The following is a 22,596-nucleotide window of genomic DNA, read 5'->3' as shown; positions in this document are numbered from 1 at the left end:
TTTTGAGCGCCGTCTCAGATTATAGCGTGCATTTCTTTTTCCGTAAAGTTTTTTTGAAATCTGACATAGCGGTTTTATTAAGGAGAGGTATATCTATAATTCAATGTGTATAAATGTATCAATGTGTATTATCATCTATATTTATGATGAGTATTTCTGTTGAAACGATGGGCTATGCAAAGTCACTTGATGTTTTTGCATTTAGTGAATCTTGTCGCCTCAATGTAAACTCAGATTTTTTTATATAAATATGAATTTAATCAAACAAAACATGCATGTATTGTGTAACATGAAGTCCTATGAGTGTCATCTGATGAAAAGAATCGAAGGTTAGTGATTCATTTTATCTCTATTCTGGTTTTTGTAAAGCTATCTTTAGCTGGAAAAAATGGCTGTGATTATTGTGGTGACCTAACATAATCGTTTGTAGTGCTTTCGCTGAAAAGCCTATTTGAAATCGGACACTTTGGTGGGATTAACAACATTTACATTTACATTTAAGTCATTTAGCAGACGCTCTTATCCAGAGCGACTTACAAATTGGAAAGTTCATACATATTCATCCTGGTCCCCCCGTGGGGAATGAACCCACAACCCTGGCGTTGCAAGCGCCATGCTCTACCAACTGAGCCACACGGGACCAACAACATGATTACCTTTAAAATGATATAAAACACATGAATGTCTGAGGAATTTTAATTATGAGATTTATGTTGTTTTGAATTTGGCGCCCTGCACTTGGACTGGCTGTTGTCATATCGGTCCCGTTACCGGGACTGCAGCCATAAGAAGTTAACTAATCTCCAAACGAGGTTCAATGCCATACAACACTCCTTCTGTGGCCTCCAACTGCTCTTAAACGCTAGCAAAACCAAATGCATGCTCTTCAACCGTTCGCTGCCCGCACTCGCCCGCCCGACTAGCATCACTACTCTGGACGGTTCTGACTTACATGGACAACTACAAATACCTAGGTGTCGAGCGAGACTGTAAACTCTCCTTCCAGACTCATATAAACATCTCTAATCCAAAATTAAATCTAGAATCGGCTTTCTATTTCGCAGCAAAGCCTCCTTCACTCATGCCGCCAAACTTACCCTAGTAAAACTGACTATCCTACCGATCCTTGACTTCGGCGATGTCATCTCCAAAATAGCTTCCAATACTCTACTCAGCAAATTGGATGTAGTCTATCACAGTGCCATCCGTTAAGTTACCAAAGCGCCTTATACCACCCACCACTGCGACCTGTATGCTCTAGTCGGCTGGCCCTCGCTACATATTCGTCGCAAGACCCACTGGCTCCAGGTCATCTATAAGTCTATGCTAGGTAAAGCTCTGCCTTATCTCAGCTCACTGGTCACGATAACAACATCCACCCGTAGCACGCGTTCCAGCAGGTATATCTCACTGGTCATCCCCAAAGCCAACACCTCCTTTGGCCGCCTTTCCTTCCAGTTCTCTGCTACCAGTGACTGGAACAAATTGCAAAAATCGCTGAAGCTGGAGACTTACATTCCCCTCACTAACTTTAAACATCAATTATCTGAGCAGCTAACTAATCGCTGCAGCTGTACATAGTCCATATGTAAATAGCCCACCCAATCTACCTACCTCTTCCCCATATTGTTTTTATTTACTTTGCTGCTCTTTTGCACACCAGTATCACTACTTACACACCATCATCTGCTCATCATCATCTGCTCATCTATCACTCCAGTGTTAATCTGCCAAATTGTAATTACTTTGCTACTATGGCCTATTTACTGCCTTACCTCCTCCTGCCATTTGCACACACTGTATATAGACTTTCTTTTTTTCTATTGTGTTATTGACTGTACGCTTGTTTATTCCATGTGTAACTGTGTTGTTGTTTCTGTCGCACTGCTTTGCTTTATATTGGCCAGGTCGCAGTGGTAAATGAGAACTTGTTCTCAACTAGCTTACCTGGTTAAATAAAGGTGATTTAAAAAAAAAAAAAGTTTTTATCCTGTCAGTCGAGTCTGGTAAATTGATGCTAGCTAGCATGCACAACTGTAGTTCTGTTTACATGTGTGTTTGGGATTCAACCATTTACTATATGTGGTAGCTTACTGTTTCTTAACAAAACAATTGGTTTTCTCTGCTATGGTTTATGTGGTCTTGGTTGTTCTTTGAGGAAATGTAGCGCAGTGTTTATCCTAACTGTCTGATTTCTAACTACCTCATCTTACCGTAGCTTGGCAGGGGGAATACAAATGAACATGAGTAGCATGGAAGTTTCCCAAAGTTAGGTTGTTTTAAACTTAACATAACTAACTAGATACGTTGTGTGTAAGAATGTATGATCTTTTGTGGCACATCAACTTAGATAGAGTACATGTTAGCTAACATTAGAATCATACTTTGGCTAAGATTACTTAGCTAGCTAAAGTTAATTGGTTATCATAGCAGCCAAGGACGATTGATAGTTTATTTGTGAATACTTGTTTGTGCTCCGATTACACACAAGTGTTTAGATCAACAGTTTACACATGATGACTTCCGCCTGATGGACTGTAGAAGCAAGATAATGTTAGCTATGTAATGTTAGCTAGTTAGCTACTTAGCTAATCAAAATATATTTGTTTGCATTTATTGATTAACTTCTTATGACTGGCAGCATGGTGCAAGCAGCTGTGTTGTTGCTGAGCAACCAACCTGGGATTAGAACTCTGAGATTATGCTGAAAAAAAGATGTTAGCATTGTCATAAATGCAACCAAAAGGTAGCACATTGTTGTTTCTTAACTGACAGGAATGTGCATGTGGGAGCGATAAATTATACATTTCATAAAAACTGGTGCACCTACAAATGTAGTAAATCCGGCAACGGTCATATAATGAACTAGTTTTTATCCAATGTCTAGAATTGAGCTAGGTAGAAATAAGGTAGGTAGAAATAAGCAAGAACTACTCTTAAAAATCAATTGCTAACAACCCTGTTCAAAAATCCGGTATGTGGTTCTCGGTAACAGCCAGACTGCTCAAGAAGGGAGGGGAGTGTGTTGTGTACCTCCAATCAAGATGATTTAAGAATTTTCCTTGAGATTGGTGTCATATTGACCTAGATATGATGATAGGGAGATTTGAATTTAACACGGAGCTTCAATCAATGACTATACTACTAAAAGACTGTAAATAAGTGTATTGAAGGCTGATGATAGAATATTTATAGTATACTAAAAGAAAAAATAATTCATATAAAGTACAGTTTTAATAAGTGTGTTGAAGTGTAATGATAGTATATTTATAGTATACTTAAGACATACTAGAAGAGTCATATTTGAAGTATATTATTTGCATTTTTTTGTATATTTAACTTGTTCACGTGTGAGTTCCAAGTATCTCTAACTGTCGCTCCCAGTGCACGTTTTGTTATGCGCGTGATGACAGATTGCGCTCACTGTTCCAAAATGTGATTTTTACGCAACAGGACAGTTAACCCGATCCACCCTCAAACCAAGACACACTGCCTGCTAAATGTCTATGGGCTATGTTTCAACACATTTTTCTCTAACAAGTTCTACAATGTTTTTTATTTTCTAACAACAGTTTGACTTGAGGTGTGTACCGCCTCATTAATTGACATAGAAGTAGCCCATTTTACTGTTGAGGACAATTTATGTTTGAGGCTTTACTGAGCAGGACAAAATTCTCACTTTGATGAGAGCCCAAACACTTCAGCAGTGTTTCCTTAGATCAAGTATGCAGATATTTTTCCCCATGGCACATTTTCTGGCTGGTGCTCGCAATGCCTTAATTTCTATTTTCTTGTGGTTTCTATTGTGGCATACCATATGTACAGTCCCTTCGGAAAGAATTCAGCCCCCTTGACTTTTTCCACATTTTGTTACTTTACAGCCTCATTCTAAAATGCATTGAATAAAGAAAAATCCTCAGCAATCTATACACAATACCCCATAATGACAAAGCGAAAACAGGTTTGTAGAAATTTTAGCCCCCCCCCCCCCCACCGTATTTACATAAGTATTCAGACCCTTGCTATAAGATTCGAAAATGAGCTCAGGTTTCCTGTTTCCATTGATCATCCTTGAGATGTTTCTATAACTTGATTGGAGTCCACCTGTGGTAAATTCAATTGATTGGACAGTGCAGTTGACAGTGTATGTTAGTCACTCTGACAGAGCTCTAGAGTTCCTCTGTGGAGATGGGAGAACCTTCCAGAAGGACAACCATCTCTGCAGCATTCCACCAATCAGGCCTTTATGGTAGAGCGGGCCAGATGGAAGACACTCCTCAGTAAAAGGCACATGACAGACCGCTTGGAGTTTGCCAAACAGGCCCCTAAAGTCTTTTAGGCAAAGGGTGGCAACTTTGAAGAATATCAAATATATTTGTATTTGTTTGACACTTCTTTGGTGATTCCACCATGATTCCATATGTTATTTCATTGTTTTGATGTCTTCACTAATATTCTACAATGTAGAAAATAGTAAAAAATATTTGACTGGTACTGTATATTAACAAACATTTATAAAACCCTGTTTTTGCTTTGTCATTTTGGGGTATTGTGTATAGATTGATGAGATTTTTTTTTAATAAGCTTAAGGCTGTAAAGTTACAAAATGTGGAAAAAGTCAAAGGGTCTGAATACTTTCCTAACGCACTGTACATACAAACACACACGTGCACGCACATACACACCTCCCCAATACTAAAACACTGGGAGCCGGGTGACTCTTTCGTGGCGTCATCTGCATCTCTGTGAGCAGGCTGAACGTGACAACCAAGGGTGAGAAAAAAGGGCTCATGGGTCTTATATAAACTAGGGTGCCAGTGAGGATTTCCTACGCTGGACAACTTGTTACAGCTGTTGATGAGTTATTGATAGTAATCTCCCAAAAAATGTAATGTCATTATATTAAGATATAAGGGGAGATTCAAAACCTGCACTGAGTGTACAAAACCTTCAGTACACCAGCTCTTTCCATTACATAGACTGACCAGGTGAATCCAGGTGAAAGCTACGATCCCTTAATGATTTCAATTGTTAAATCCACTTCAATCAGAGTAGACGAAGGCTAGAAGACAGGTTAAGGAATGATTTTTAAACCTTGAGACAATTGAGACAATGACTGTGTATGTGTGCCATTCAGAGGGTGAATGGGCAGATAAAATATTTAACTGCCTTTGAACGGTGTGTGGTAGCTGCCACGCCCTGATCTGTTACAGCTGTCCTTGTGATTGTCTCCACCCCCTCCAGGTGTCGCTTATTTTCCCCGGTGTCGTTCTGGGACAGAAAGACAGGACACATAGGGATCTGTGTGTCCTGTCTTTCTGTCCCAGTTCGTCTTGTGTGTTTCCAAGTCAACCAGCGGTTTTCCCGTTCTCCTACTTTTTGCATTCTCCTTTTTCTAGTCCTCCTGGTTTTGACGCTTGCCTGTTTCTGGACTTTGTTCCCTCCTGCCTGACCATTCTTCCTGCCTTGACCACGAGCCTGTCTGCCACTCTGTACCTCCTGGACTACCCTCTTGCCTACCCCTTTGGATTAATAATCATTGTAAGACTCCAACCATCTGCCTCCTGTGTCTGCATTTGGGTCTCGCCTTGTGCAGTGACAGTAGCAGGTGTCAGGCACACCAGTTTGTGTCAAGAACTGCTATGCTAGTGGGTTTTTCACACTCAATAGTTTCGATTGTGTATCAAGAATGGTTCACCACATTTACATTTACATTTACATTTACATTTAAGTCATTTAGCAGACGCTCTTATCCAGAGCGACTTACAAATTGGTGCATTCACCTTATGATATCCAGTGGAACAACCACTTTACAATAGTGCATCTAACTCTTTTAAGGGGGGGGGGTTTAGAAGGATTACTTTATCCTATCCTAGGTATTCCTTAAAGAGGTGGGGTTTCAGGTGTCTCCGGAAGGTGGTGATTGACTCCGCTGACCTGGCGTCGTGAGGGAGTTTGTTCCACCATTGGGGTGCCAGAGCAGCGAACAGTTTTGACTGGGCTGAGCGGTGTGAGTGTGTGTGTGTGCACCACCCAAAGGACATCCAGCCAACTTGACACAACTGTGGGAAGCACTAGAGTCAACACTGGCCAGCATTCCTATGGAACACTTTCAACATGTAGAGTCCATGCCCCAACGAATTCAGGCTGTTCTGAGGGAAAGGGGGTGGGGGGGGGGGGGGGGGCAACTCAATAGTAGGAAGGTATCCTTAATGTTTTTTACACTCAGTGTGAATTGATGTTGATCATCTGTTGGTGTCTGCTTGATTTACAGCAGGGTCTAGTCAGATTTAACAGATAAGGCATCAAGGTAATGGGTTCATGTTTTCATATGTTTTTGTGCCTGGGATTGGACATCGAGTCTACTGTGTACAATTGTGTAGGGTAGACTATTGTGCAACACTCAACGCTATTCCTATAAATTATTCTGCATACAATGACAACAAATTACATAGCGCAGTGGACTTATTCACAATATGACCTGGCAATGAAATAACATGACAAATGCATTTTGTTTTCCATGTTACAGCAGCAATTGTAAACAATACCAGGGGCTTGAAGTAGCCTAATTAAACTTGAATTTGGAGCTCAGAAATTCAAGCACTGGAATAGGCCTACCTTGAAAATCAGACATTTTCTCAATTTGGTGCTTGAAAAGTCCTTGTATTAAATTATTGTAGCCAATTTACAAGTTCTCCCGCTACCTTTTAATTATCTGTGATTTCATTTTATATCCGTTTTTGTGATAGATGTAGCCACTTTCGTTTGTTTTCCACCGCTTCAATTTAGTCTTGAGCTACTCTGTTGCGTTAAAACCATGGGTGGTTATTATGAAGACTACAACATCTAATGTTGGCTTCAACTTGGATTTCCATACAAATCCTTTCCCTCCAAAATAACCCGTTTTTTTAACCTGTAGAATTATATAAATGATATTGAGGTTGGGGTCCTTGAGAATGACAATTACGTGGTTGAAAAAGTTCCTGAAAGTCCTTGAATTTGACTTGCCATAGTCTGTATGAACCCTGCTTGAACCCTGCATCTGTACTTTTATTCCTCTAAGTACAGATGTGGAGCTGCATGACTATAAAGAAGGTGTGCTTGGCAGAATGAAGGTTGTATTAGCAAATTTAGTGAACGACTACTGGCATCATGTTTCCCTCCGAGCCAAGCGTGGGGTGGTAGGGTAGCCTAGAGGTTAGAGAGGTGGAACAATAGCCGGGGGGATTGCTGCTTCAAGCCCTGGGCTGAGTGAAAAACAGCGGGAACTGAACTGACAACCAGAGGGCTACTGGTCCCTGTTCCCAGGTACCATTCAATGTCACTGTGCCCTTAATCAAGGCAGCTAACCCCTCAGGCACAGACTGGCCAAAGGGTAGTTCTGGCAAATGCCAGATGGGATGGTCCCTCTTTAGCCAAGTGGGCTGTTATAATAGTTTGTTAGCTTTTTTGGCCCAGAATGGCCATTATCTAATAGTGGGGGTTTCAAGGGGGAAAAAATGGGCCGGTGTGGGGGCCTTGAGATGAAGACCTTGGTTAGAAATGCCTGTAACCCCTGAAATTGCTCTGCAGCTGATGCTGTGCTAATCCCATGTTCGTTGTGTAAGGTTGCTGACCTATTGTGGCAGCAAAATCATTAGGCCAAAGCAAAAAAATCTCTCTCAGCCCATTGTCTAAACAACCAAGCATTTAACTGACCGTTAGCCGTTTGGTGGCGTCTACCTCGATCATGCCCCGGAGGAGGTTCTGACAGTCTGGGGGTATGAAGTGGGGCATGTGGAACACTCCCAGCTTCACCTTCTCCAGCAGGTTCCTCAGATTGTCATCATCAAATGGAAGGGCACCCTGGAAGGGTGGAAGGGACCAGAAAGGGGGTAGGGGGAGAGACAGGGGGAAGAGAGAAGTAGAGGGAGGCAAAGTTGCCATCAGACCAAACACGTGTTAACTTCGAACACAACGGCTGAGAGTTCATCAAAAAGATCAAGCAATGGCAAGGCAATAAAATAACAAGACTCCCCAAAACAAAAACAACTTGAGTTTCTGACACGATGCAGCAACACTCCAATTAGTGAGATTTGCCCTCCAACGTGATGCTAAATAAATAATAAACGGGTAAACAGAGAAGAGGGCTGCAGTGTTAATAATGACTCTGCCTTCTCGCTCTTTCCTCCTCCTTACTTTAACACGCACAGTCGTTTATCAAGACGGACCGACACCCTGCAGATGTGGTTATTCGATGAAACAACAGGAACGTCAAGAATACGAGCGAGAGGAGGAAGGACGGAGAGAGAGAAAGACAGAGATGGGGAAGACTTGTGTAACACAATATCTGAATAAAGCCTAACTGCAGGGGAATGAGAGTGTCTCATCCAATCCAATAAATGGTGCTCTCCGAGCCAACAACAGGACAGAGGGAGCCCAGATTAAACACAGCTCGACAAGAGAGAGAGCATTTATTTACGCTCAAACAAATGGAAATAAACTTGGTTTGGAAGGTGGAAAGTAAAGAAATTGATCAAGATAATGACAAACCAAATCATATGTGAATAGAAAGAGAACGGGACTTAGAAGATGCATCGGCAATTGTCGTTCTTTGTTTAAGTGGCCTGGTGTAACACATGCATGAATGCACACACACACACACACACACACACACACACACACACACACACACACACACACACACACACACACACACACACACACACACACACACACACACACACACACACACACACACACACACACACACACACACACACACACACACACACACACACACACACACACACACACACACACACACACACACACACACACACACACACACACACACCAACCCACCAACACATATGCATGCACACGCAAGCACACACACACAGTGGTATCCATTATTCAAATCAAATCAAATTGTATTTGTCACATACACATGGTTAGCAGATGTTAATGCGAGTGTAGCGAAATGCTTGTGCTTCTAGTTCCGACAATGCAGTAATAACCAACGAGTAATCTAACCTAACAATTCCACAACTACTACCTTATACATACAAGTGTAAAGGGATAAATAATATGTACATAAAGATATATGAATGAGTGATGGTACAGAACGGCATAGGCAAGATGCAGTAGATGGTATAGAGTACAGTATATACATATGAGATGAGTAATGTAGGGTATATAAACATAAAGTGGCATAGTTTAAAGTGGCTAGTGATACATGTATTACATAAAGATGGCAAGATGCAGTAGATGATATAGAGTACAGTATATACATATACATATGAGGTGAGTAATGTAGGGTATGTAAACATTATATTAAGTGGCATTGTTAAAAGTGGCTAGTGATACATTTTTACATAAATTTCCATCAATTCCAATTATTAAAGTGGCTGGAGTTGAGTCAGTATGTTGGCAGCAGCCACTAAATGTTAGTGGTGGCTGTTTAACAGTCTGATGGCCTTGAGATAGAAGCTGTTTTTCAGTCTCTCGGTCCCTGCTTTGATGCACCTGTACTGACCTCGCCTTCTGGATGATAGCGGGGTGAACAGGCAGTGGCTCGGGTGGTTGTTGTCCTTGATGATCTTTATGGCCTTCCTGTGACATCGGGTGGTGTAGGTGTCCTCGAGGGCAGGTAGTTTGCCCCCGGTGATGCGTTGTGCAGACCTCACTACCCTCTGGAGATTCTTACGGTTGTGGGCGGAGCAGTTGCCGTACCAGGTGGTGATACAGCCCGACAGGATGCTCTCGATTGTGCATCTGTAGAAGTTGGTGAGTGCTTTTGGTGACAAGCCGAATTTCTTCAGCCTCCTGAGGTTGAAGAGGCGCTGCTGCGCCTTCTTCACAACGCTGTCTGTGTGGATGGACCAATTCAGTTTGTCCGTGACGTGTACGCCGAGGAACTTAAAACTTACTACCCTCTCCACTACTGTCCCGTCGATGTGGATAGGGGGGTGCTCCCCCTGCTGTTTCCTGAAGTCCACAATCATCTCCTTTGTTTTGTTGACGTTGAGTGTGAGGTTATTTTCCTGACACCACACTCCGAGGGCCCTCACCTCCTCCCTGTAGGCCGTCTCGTCGTTGTTGGTAATCAAGCCTACCACTGTAGTGTCGTCCGCAAACTTGATGATTGAGTTGGAGGCGTGCATGGCCACGCAGTCGTGGGTGAACAGGGAGTACAGGAGAGGGCTCAGAACGCACCCTTGTGGGGCCCCAGTGTTGAGGATCAGCGGGGTGGAGATGTTGTTACCTACCCTCACCACCTGGGGGCGGCCCGTCAGGAAGTCCAGTACCCAGTTGCACAGGGCGGGGTCGAGACCCCATTTAACTATGGTGTTAAATGCTGAGCTGTAGTCGATGAACAGCATTCTCACATAGGTATTCCTCTTGTCCAGATGGGTTAGGGCAGTGTGCAGTGTGGTTGCGATTGCGTCGTCTGTGGACCTATTGGGTCGGTAAGCAAATTGGAGTGGGTCTAGGGTGTCAGGTAGGGTGGAGGTGATATGGTCCTTGACTAGTCTCAAAGCACTTCATGATGACGGAAGTGAGTGCTACAGGGCGGTAGTCGTTTAGCTCAGTTACCTTAGCTTTCTTGGGAACAGGAACAATGGTGGCCCTCTTGAAGCATGTGGGAACAGCAGACTGGGATAAGGATTGATTGAATATGTCCGTAAACACACCAGCCAGCTGGTCTGCGCATGCTCTGAGGACGAGGCTGGGAATGCCGTCTGGGCCTGCAGCCTTGCGAGGGTTTACACGTTTAAATGTTTTACTCACCTCGGCTGCAGTGAAGGAGATCCCGAAGGTTTTGGTAGCGGGCCGTGTCAGTGGCACTGTATTGTCCTCAAAGCGAGCAAAAAAGTTATTTAGTCTGTCTGGGAGCAAGACATCCTGGTCCGCAACGGGGCTGGTTTTCTTTTTGTAATCCGTGATTGACTGTAGACCCTGCCACATACCTCTTGTGTCTGAGCTGTTGAATTGCGACTCTTCTTTGTCTCTATACTGGCACTTAGCTTGTTTGATTGCCTTGCGGAGGGAATAGCTACACTGTTTGTATTCGGTCATGTTTCCGGTCACCTTGCCCTGGTTAAAAGCAGTGGTTCGCGCTTTCAGTTTCGCGCGAATGCTGCCATCAATCCACGATTTCTGGTTTGGGAATGTTTTAATCGTTGCTGTGAGTACGACGTCTCCGATGTACTTTCTAATGAACTCGCTCACCGAATCAGAGTATTCGTCAATGTTGTTGTTGGACGCAATGCGGAACATATCCCAATGCACGTGATCGAAGCAGTCTTGAAGCGTGGAATCAGATTGGTCGGACCAGCGTTGAACAGACCTGAGCGCGGGAGCTTCTTGTTTTAGTTTCTGTTTGTAGGCTTGAAGCAACAAAATGGAGTCGTGGTCAGCTTTTCCGAAAGGAGGGCGGGGGAGGGCCTTATATGCGTCGTGGAAGTTAGAATAACAATGATCCAGGGTTTCACCAGCCCTGGTAGCACAATCGATATGCTGATAGAATTTAGGGAGTCTTGTTTTCAGATTAGCCTTGTTAAAATCCCCAGCTACAATGAATGCAGCCTCAGGATGTGTGGTTTCCAGTTTACATAGAGTCAGATAAAGTTCGTTCAGGGCCATCGATGTGTCTGCTTGGGGGGGGAATATATATGGCTGTGATTATAATCAAAGAGAATTCCCTTGGTAGATAATGCGGTCGACATTTGATTGTGAGGAATTCTAAGTCAGGTGAACATAAGGACTTGAGTTCCTGTATGTTGTTATGATCACACCACGTCTCGTTAATCATAAGGCATACCCCCCCGCCCCTCTTCTTACCAGAAAGATGCTTGTTTCTGTCGGCGCGATGCGTGAAGAAACCAGCTGGCTGCACCGATTCCATTAGCGTCTCTCGAGTGAGCCATGTTTCCGTGAAGCAAAGAACGTTACAGTCTCTGATGTCTCTCTGGAATGCTACCCTTGCTCGGATTTCATCAACCTTGTTGTCAAGAGACTGGACATTGGCGAGTAGTATGCTCGGGAGCGGTGCGCGATGTGCCCGTCTCCGGAGCCTGACCAGAAGACCGCTTCGTCTGCCCCTTTTACGGCGCCGTTGTTTTGGGTCGCCGGCTGGGATCCGATCCATTGTCCTGGGTGGAAGGCAAAACACAGGATCCGCTTCGGGAGAGTCATATTCCTGGTCGTAAAGGTGGTGAGTTGACGTTGCTCTTATATTCAGTAGTTCCTCCCGACTGTATGTAATGAAACCTAAGATTACCTGGGGTACCAATGTAAGAAATAACACGTAAAAAAACAAAATACTGCATAGTTTCCTAGGAACGCGAAGCGAGGCGGCCATCTCTGTCGGCGCCTCATTGTTTCATCACGAGGGACGTGGATATTATAGCCAAAACACAGGGAGAGAATGGGAGGCGAACTGTGGCCAAAGAAAGTAGTCACTATGATCAGGCTAGAAAGGACCAAAGTGGCCAGATGATATTGTTGTTGCGCTAGTATATCTAAGGTTGGGGTCAGGATTTTAGTCCATTCTATTAGTAATCCATTAGCTAGTAATCCAAGTCATGCGTTGTGCTTGTTGAACCAGCCACCAGTGCACTCTGATGTATGCAAGCGCATATTGTTGCTGTACGTCTCTTGCTGGTGCCAAATCCAATTTCCCCTTGTGGGATTAATGGAGTTTATTCAATTCAAAGGGTGAAAGTTGACACTCACCACCAATAGGGCAAAGAGGATGACCCCACAGCTCCACATGTCTGCTTTTCTGCCGTCATACTTCTCCCCCTAAGAGAGAGAGAAAGACAAAGATAGAGAGAAAAAAAATTAAGAGAAATATAGGAATTTTTAAGTGAAGGCTAATATCTCAGAGGAGGATCATGGATCGACCTCGTTTGGGGGAATTCCGAGTTAAGGGATTGTAATTCCCTTTTTATGCACTTTTCTCTGTACGTGTATTCTTAAGCATGAGAATAGCACCCGTTATTTGTTTGGGGTGGAGATCAAACAAAATAAGGTGCGGGGGAGGTGAACTTGACTTAAATCCCTCATGATTCCACCACCTTTACTCGTGATGAAACAATGAATAAGGTCAAGCAACCTGTCAGTTTCAAGTGGAACTTAATTTTGTCCGATAGAAATGACACAATTCTCCATGCACTGTAATTTACAAATGAATAAGAGCTATTTATATGAGCTAGGTAAATTACACTGACAAAACATATTTACTCAGTTCATATAAGTCAATTGAAATACATTATTTTATTGTCCCCAGCACAAGGTGCACTTGTGTAATGAGCATGCTGTTTAATCAGCTTCTTGATATGCCACACCTGTCAGGTGGATGGATTATATTGGCAAAGTAGAAATGCTCCCTAATAGGGATGTAACAAATGTGTGCACAAAATTTGAGAGAAGCGAGCTTTTTGTGCGTACGGAACATTTCTGGGATTTTTTTACTTCAGCTCATGAAACATGGGACCTACACATTACAAGTTGTGTTTATATTTTTGTTGAGTGTAGTACGCTGTTTGGATAAGGGGATTGTAAATATATGTGACTATTGTTGTAGATCTATTTTACCTTTCGCTGGAGAGAAATGTGAAACCAGTCATATGTCAGCCGACGGAAGCATATCAACATATCAGCTTTTCCATAGGGCATTTTATTACATGCTGGCCTTATAACTTGCAGGGGTGAAATTTGGAGACCCAAGCTATAGGCTTCTGTAGCCATACGCAAATGACAGTATAGCGCCAAACCTACCGAGTTAATTTATGATTTCTAGAATGTTTTAATTATATGGCCAGACTTTTCACTGTATTTTCTACAATTTGTCTGTGTTAATATTAGCCACTATCAGTAGCCACAGTCAGCTACCCACATAGCCTACATTTATTACTGTCACTTTAGTGTTAGTTTCCTTACATTTGGCAACATTCCATTCCATTGTCGGGTTACCTTTCTTTCCTCTGTCACGTTCATGTGGTTGTTCCTGAGGATCCCTAGCAAAAGGGGATCATATTAGGCTAGCGCAACCCCTATTGTACACTTGTCTCACCTTCAAATATATATTTTAATTTTGTATTATTTAAAAAAAATTGAACCTTTATTTAACTAGGCAAGTCAGTTAAGAACAAAATCTTATTTACAATGACGGCCTACACCAGCCAAACCCGGACGACGCTGGGCCGATTGTGCGCCGCCCTATGGAACTCCAAATCACGTCCGGTTGTGATACAGCCTGGATTCAATCCATGGTGTCTGTAGTGATGCCTCAAGCACTGAGGTGCAGTGCCTTAGACCGCTGCGCCACTCAGGAGCCCCAAATAGATTGAACAATTGAATAAGGCAACTATCAGGATGAATCAAACCAATGTATTCTTGATTCACCAATATATTCTGTGCGTAGCGGCTCTCCAAACTTAAAAAAAGTATTATTCATAAATACTTTCCCAACCGTAAATAATATAGAAGATCAGAGTATTTTTAAATCTACCAATTGGCTCTGAATAGGACACAAATACGGTATGCATGTATTTACACGTTTTCTTTCATTGTTCCCTAATATTCCGAACCGTTCCCTCTATAGAATATTCTAGTGAGTCTGTCAAGAAAACCCTATTGAATGAAAACTCCATGAGAAAATCTGTTGGTCAGCAAGTCGGAAGGTTTTTCCAATGGTCGAATTCAATTTATTCAGCACGAGCACCTGCATAAGGTAAGTCTGAATACCAACTACTGAGAAGTGCGTGGGAAAGGCGTTCATAGGAAAGGCATAGAGTTCCTAGGACTGAATCGGGCCCTTGAAGAGTAAAACTAAAACATACTCACCCTTATAACTTCTGGGCATGCATAGTGCGGAGATCTGTGAAGAGACACAAAAAACAACTTTTAAAATTCTACGTAGCAACATCAATGCGTATTCCTACTAAAAAACGGTACATAGAAACTTTATTCCATATACAGTCCACTACTGTTGTTCGGAGACAGCTCTGGTTAAAAGTAATTCCCCACCATATATATTGAATAGGGTGTCATTTGGAACATCCATCGTTTTCACTTTGTGATTGTGAAGAAGAAACAATTGATTTTACAGGATCCATCAGTAAAGTCTTTACTGTGATCTTTACTGTGAGTTTACACAGCTTTCCCATGTGGATTGTACAGTCTGCACTTTGCAGGGTTGTAACCTCACTTATATGATGGCTTACGCATAAACACTCGCACAAATTACAACCAACAGAAACCATTCTTGGCACCTATACTTTCAATGCCCTACAGAAAGAGTCAGTGTTATTTGTATTTTTATGGTGTTCTGTAAATGTGTAATCATTTGTATTTAATCATGTTGTTGTACTTGTAATTCAGCTTGCTGCTTTTTAAAATTTATTTGACAATGATTTCACTTTGTTATTACCCCAGGTAGTATGTGATTGTGAAAGAAGAATCAAGTGATTTCCCCAGACACTATCTTTCATCAGCAAGTCAATGGGGATTGCGTCAGACATTTCGATTACGATGTCACCATATAGAGACATCGTATAGGTTTCAGAACATTCGATTTGCCCCCCAGCTCTGCTAAAACCATTGACAACTGAGTGCCGTTTTCAAGGGATTGTTAAATAAATGTTAACTATTTGCTTGTAATATCATTACGTCTCGAAGAGCATAGTCAGAACTACAAACTCTATTAAATGATTCAGTGCAAAACACATTTCGCTCTATCATCAGAGTTATACCGCAATTAACTGCATGCTTCTCATGATCAGTAAACATCAAATGATCATGCAATTTCAGATACGTTAGGTTAATTGGATATAAAATAAAAGTGAACTAGACCTGACAAGTATGAGTGGTTTAGATTAATATTCCATCCTTTGTAGGCTCTGCCTGTCAAGCAGCAGAACGAGGGGCTTATTTGCTGATGTACTGTTAGCTGGTGATGTTTACTTTGCAACCTACCAGTAGAAACTTTGTACAGTTGGCTAAACAGTGGTAAGTAGACCAAATGCACTTTCTCTCCAACCAACATATACTTCCTAGTGAACTTATCTAACATGATCACCTTTTCAACATTGTTTTTAACAGCTACAACAGTCATCCCCGAGACGCCTCTTCACTGTTGATGTTGAGACTCGTGTTTTGAGGATACTATTTCATGAAGGTGCCAGTTGAGGACTTGTGACACTCTAATGTACTTGTCCTCTTGCTCAGTTGTGCACCGGGGGCCTCCCACTCCTCTATCTATTCTGGTTAGAGCCAGTTTGCGCTGTTCTGTGAAGGGAGTAGTACACAGCGTTGTACGAGATCTTCAGTTTCTTGGCAATTTCTCGCATGGAATAGCCTTCATTTCTCAGAACAAGAATAGACTGATGAGTTTCAGAAGAAAGTTCCTTTGTTTCTGGCCATTCTGAGCCTGTAATTGAACCCACAAATGCTGATGCTCCAGATACTCAACTAGTCTAAAGAAGGCCAGTTGTAATGCTTCTTTAATCAACACAACAGTTTTCAGCTGTGCTAACATAATTGCAAAATGATTTTCTAATGATCAACTAGCCTTTTAAAATGATAAACTTGGATTAGATAACACAACGTGCCATTGGAACACAAGAGTGATGGTTGCTGATAATGGACCTCTGTATGCATATGTAGATATTCAATGAAAAAATCTGTCATTTCCAGTTACAATAGTCATTTACAACATTAACAATGTCTACACTGTATTTCTGATCAATTTGATGTTATTTTAAATTGTCACGGCCGTTTTAAGGAGGAGACCAAGCGCAGCGTGGTAAGCGTACATTCTTCTTTATTAAAAGAACGAACACTGAACAAAATAACAAAACGAACCGTGAAGCTAATATGAATAGTGCAGACAGGCAACTAAACATAGAACAAGAACCCACGAACACCAAAGGGAAAATGGCTACCTAAATATGATCCCCAATCAGAGACAACGATAAACAGCTGCCTCTGATTGGGTACCATATCAGGCCACCATAGACATACAAATCACCTAGACCTACAAAAACCCTAGACATACAAAATACCCTAGACAATACAAAAACTAACGTACCCACCCTAGTCACACCCTGACCTAACCAAAATATAAAGAAAACAGAGATATCTCAGGTGACATAAATGGATTTTTTTTTCTTCTTTTCTTTCAAAAACACGGACATTTCTAAGTGACACCACATTTTTGAAAGGTAGTGTATATTCAATGTATGTAATGTATATACAGTGGGGAGAACAAGTATTTGATACACTGCCGATTTTGCAGGTTTTCCTACTTACAAAGCATGTAGAGGTCTGTCATTTTTATCATAGGTACACTTCAACTGTGAGAGGCGGAATCTAAAACAAAAATCCAGAAAATAACATTGTATGATTTTATAATAATTAATTTGCATTTTATTGCATGACATAAGTATTTGATCACCTACCAACCAGTAAGAATTCCGGCTCTCACAGACCTGTTAGTTTTTCTTTAAGAAGCCCTCCTGTTCTCCACTCATTACCTGTGTTAACTGCACCTGTTTGAACTCGTTACCTGTATAAAAGACACCTGTCCACACACTCAATCAAACAGACTCCAACATCTCCGCAATGGCCAAGACCAGAGAGCTGTGTAAGGACATCAGGGATAAAATTGTAGACCTGCACAAGGCTGGGATGGGCTACAGGACAATAGGCAAGCAGCTTGGTGAGAAGTCAACAACTGTTGGCGCAATTATTAGAAAATGGAAGAAGTTCAAGATGACGGTCAATCACCCTCGGTCTGGGGCTCCATGCAAGATCTCACCTCGTGGGGCATCAATGATCATGAGGAAGGTGAGGGATCAGCCCAGAACTACACGGCAGGACCTGGTCAATGACCTGAAGAGAGCTGGGACCACAGTCTCAAAGAAAACCATTAGTAACACACTACGCCGTCATGGATTAAAATCCTGCAGTGCACGCAAGGTCCCCCTGCTCAAGCCAGCGCATGTCTAGGCCCGTCTGAAGTTTGCCAATGACCATCTGGATGATCCAAAGGAGGAATGGGAGAAGGTCATGTGGTCTGATGAGACAAAAATTGAGCTTTTTGGTCTAAACTCCACTCACCGTGTTTGGAGGAAGAAGAAGGATGAGTACAACCCCAAGAACACCATCCCAACCGTGAAGCATGGAGGTGGAAACATAATTCTTTGGGGATGCTTTTCTGCAAAGGGGACAGGACGACTGCACCGTATTGAGGGGAGGATGGATGGGGCCATGTATCGCGAGATCTTGGCCAACAACCTCCTTCCCTCAGTAAGAGCATTGAAGATGGGTCGTGGCTGGGTCTTCCAGCATGACAACAACCCAAAACACACAGCCAGGGCAACTAAGGAGTGGCTCCGTAAGAAGCATCTCAAGGTCCTGGAGTGGCCTAGCCAGTCTCCAGACCTGAACCCAATAGAAAATCTTTGGAGGGAGCTGAAAGTCCGTATTGCCCAGCGACAGCCCCGAAACCTGAAGGATCTGGAGAAGGTCTGTATGGAGGAGTGGGCCAAAATCCCTGCTGCAGTGTGTGCAAACCTGGTCAAGAACTACAGGAAACGTATGATCTCTGTAATTGCAAACAAAGGTTTCTGTACCAAATATTAAGTTCTGCTTCTCTGATGTATCAAATACTTATGTCATGCAATAAAATGCAAATGAATTACTTAAAAATCATACAATGTGATTTTCTGGATTTTTGTTTTAGATTCTGTCTCTCACAGTTGAAGTGTACCTATGATACAAATTACAGACCTCTACATGCTTTGTAAGTAGGAAAACCTGCAAAATCGGCAGTGTATCAAATACTTGTTCTCCCCACTGTATATGAGTAGAAAATGCATCCTTTATTCATTGCTTGAGGAAACGTTTGTTCTTACAAGTCTCCAAGGAAGGATGAATTTTTTTAAATGGCCATGATTTCTTACCCTGTAAGCAAGGGTTCCACTGAACAGATTTTTCCAACAATCGGGTCAAGTCAGACTAGTTACACAATCAAGGAGCAGAAGAAAGAAGTATGCATTGTCGGAGAATATTAGTGTACTGTATTTGAATAGGGCCAGTGTTTGCATATGGATGCTAGCTGTAAGTCAAATAAACAGACTCATGCGACCTCAACTAGGGCCTTGCTCATTAGGGCACGCAACAGACAACGTTTTGATTACTCCCTGTTTCAGTCTGTTTTCTTCTGTCTGGTGCCTAATGAACACAGCCCAGCGAGGTGACATCCAGGTGACGTTTGCCACTCCTGTTCCTGTATCGCATCGTCTAACTAGCAGGATATTGGATCCTACTGAAAGCTTCTATCGCAGGCCTGTAAACACAGAGCCCATTAGCCGCCCATGAATTTACATCGTTGACAGATGAACTTCCTGCCTGACGCACTGTCAGGTGTGCTGATAATGAACCTCGCCACCGGGCTGATGGTGTTCGGCAAGAAATGCAAACAAGAACGTTATGCAAATACGTCCGTCGTGATTGCAGATGTCATACTGCATTATGAAAATGAGTGAGAGAGAACGCCCGCTCGCTGATACACTAGTTAAGCCGAGGCAAATGTCAAAACACACAGAACATCAGAGAAGCCTGGGTGAATGGGAGCTGGTTATCTACGTACGTCGGTGGCTTGCAGGGAATCTAAGGAACAGAGAAGTACAAATCATTTGTATTTTTTGTTTGGAGATGGATATTAATTTGTCAATATAAGGACAGCTGTGGAATTTGTCTGTGTCCACTCCTCTCCACTCTTCTCTCCGGACCTGGGTTCAAGGGAGACACTCAAGTTTTTTATTACTATATCTCTTGACACATTGATGAAAATAATCATGGCCTCTAAACCTTCAAGCTGCATACTGGATCCTATTCCAACTAAACTACTGAAAGAGCTGATTCCTGTGCTTGGCCCTCCTATGTTAAACATAATAAACAGCTCTCAATCCACCGGATGTGTACCAAACTCACTAAAAGTGCCAGTAATAAAGCCAAACCTTGACCCAGAAAATATAAAAAACTATCGGCCTATATCGAATCTCCCATTCCTCTCAAATCTTTTTGAAAAAGCTGTTGCGCAGCAACTCACTGGCTTCCTGAAGATAAACAAGTTATATGAAACGCTTCAGTTCTGGTTTTAGACCCCATCATAGCACTGAGACTTAACTTCTGAAGGTGGTAAATGACCTTTTAAGTCTTTATGGAAGATTAATCTCTTCAGTAGGTCCTATGATTGAGTGTAGTCTGGCCCAGGAGTGTGAAGGTGAATGGAAAGGCACTGGAGCAACGAACCGCCCGTGCTGTCTCTGCCTGGCCGGTTCCCCTCTCTCCACTGGGATTCTCTGCCTCTAACCCTATTACAGGGGCTGAGTCACTGGCTTACTGGTGCTCTTCCATGCCGTCCCTAGGAGGGGTTCGTCACTTGAGTGGGTTGAGTCACTAATGTGATCTTCCTGTCCGGGTTGGCGTCCGGGTCGTGCCGTGGGGGAGATCTTCGTGGGCTATACTCGGCCTTGTCTCAGGATAGTAAGTTGGTGGTAAAATATATTCCTCTAGTGGTGTGGGCTGTGCTTTGGCAAAGTGGGTGGGGTTATATCCTGACTGTTTGGCCCTGTCCGGGGGTATCGTCGGATGGGGCTAAAGTGTCTCCCGACCCCTCCTGTCTCAGCCTCCTGTAATTATGCTGCAATAGTTTGTGTCGGGGGGCTAGGGTCAGTCTGTTATATCTGGAGTATTTCTCCTGTCTTATCCGGTGTCCTGTGTGAATGTAAGTATGCTCTCTCTTATTCGCTCTCTTTTTCTCTCTCTCTTTCTTTTTCTTTCTTTCTTTCTCTCTCTCGGAGGACCATGCCTCAGGACTACCTGGCCTAATGACTCATTGCTGTCCCCAGTCCACCTGGTCATGCTGTTGCTCCAGTTTCAACTGTTCTGTCTGTGGCTGACCTGTTCACCGGACGCGGTACCTTGTCCCAGACCTGCTGTTTTCAACTCTCTAGAGACAGCAGGAGCGGTAGAGATACTCCGAATGATCGGCTATGAAAGCCAACTGACATTTACTCCTGAGGTGCTGACCTGTTGCATCCTCTACAACCACTGTGACTATTATTATTTGACCCTGCTGGTCATCTATGAACATTTGAACATCTTGGCCATGTTCTGTTATAATCTCCACCCGGCACAGGCAGAAGAGGACTGGCCACCCCTCATAGCCTGGTTCCTCTCTGTTTCGACAAACAACGTAAATAAACAAACAAAAAAACACGGGGGCAGGTAAAGCGTCTGCCTTCTTCTCCGGCTCCATCTTACACGGGAGCAACAAATTACAGCATAGTAAAAACACAACTACCTTACCTATTTGGATCACAAATACAAAGCAAAATGCAGTGCTATCTGGCCCGTAATCAACAGTATACCATGGCAAATTATGTGACTATTTAGTGGGTTTATAAACGCGGATACTTTTGCTTGGTTTTCTAGCACAGTCAATGCCACGCAGGGCTACGGGCCAGAAAGGTTAAGGGTTGGCCGACACCCACAGACGAGCTCCCTCTCCCTGCCTGTTTCATTACATTACAATCAGAGCTGGCAGCAGACAATGATCAGCTAGGGGGATATCAGATTTTCAACATTTTTATATCATGTTTACAGTTATATAAAACATATGCAATGGATTTTCCACCACCAGGGTTTTGTGCCAACCACACATATGATAAATAAAGTATACCGACTTTGGGCACTTCAATATTATGGCTTGACAATCTCCAAATGTCATTCAACTTTTTGGTGTTTTGTAACAGATGTCTCTGTCCATTCATTAATTGGCCACTGCACAGTTTGGATTGATCGACTGGTATAATTCGTCACAAAGATTAGTAGTGGTTTCTTTGCAGAATTTCGACCATGAAGGCCTGATTCACGCAGTCTCCTCTGAACAGTTGATGTTGAGATGTGTCTGTTTCTTGAACTTTGTGAAGCATTTATTTGGGCTGCAATCTGATGCTGGTAACTCTAATGAACTTATCCTCTGCAGCAGAGGTAACTCTGGGTCTTCCTTTCCCGTGGCGTTCCTCATGAGAGCAAGTTTCATCATAACGCTTAGTGGTTTTTGCAACTGCATTTGAAGAAACATTCAAAGTTTGACATTCTCCGATTTGACTGACCTTCATGTCTTAACAATGATGGACTGGATTTGGTCTTTTACCAGATAGGTTATCACTCCTACCTTGTCACAACAAAACTGATTGGCTCAAATGCATTAAGAAGGAAAGAAATTCCACAAATTAATGTTTAACAAGGCACACCTGTTAATTGAAATGCATTCCAGGTGAGTACCTCATGAAGCTGTTTGAGAAAATGCCAAGAGTGTGCAAAGCTGTCATCAAGGCAAAGGTTGGCTACTATGAAGAATCTAAAATATATTTTGATTTGTTTAACACTTTTTTTGGTTACTACATGATCCCATATGTGTCAGTTTTGATGTCTTCACTATTATTCTACAATGTAGAAAATAGTACAAATAAAGAAAAACCCTTGAATGAGTAGATGTTGTTAGAATGTATGTATATGTACATATACTGT

General features: G+C 42.6%; 1 protein-coding gene across 5 annotated transcripts in view; it reads right to left on the bottom strand.

Annotated features, from left to right (window-relative positions):
- The window catches only part of brsk2a (BR serine/threonine kinase 2a), a 463,611-nt gene that overhangs the window by 82,145 nt on the left and 358,870 nt on the right, over positions 1-22,596 (bottom strand). For all 5 annotated transcript variants that reach the window (XM_071326834.1, XM_071326833.1, XM_071326836.1 and 2 more), the window contains exons 6-8: positions 14,836-14,869; positions 12,721-12,789; positions 7,699-7,845 (exon numbers count right to left, since the gene is read on the bottom strand). In XM_071326834.1, coding sequence (XP_071182935.1) covers positions 7,699-7,845; positions 12,721-12,789; positions 14,836-14,869 — 250 coding nt within the window. The remainder of the gene's footprint in view (positions 1-7,698; positions 7,846-12,720; positions 12,790-14,835; positions 14,870-22,596) is intronic.

This window comes from Salvelinus alpinus, chromosome 9, assembly GCF_045679555.1.
Source record: "Salvelinus alpinus chromosome 9, SLU_Salpinus.1, whole genome shotgun sequence".
NCBI classification, from domain to species: Eukaryota; Metazoa; Chordata; class Actinopteri; order Salmoniformes; family Salmonidae; genus Salvelinus; species Salvelinus alpinus.
This window is presented reverse-complemented; position numbering and strand designations above follow the sequence as displayed.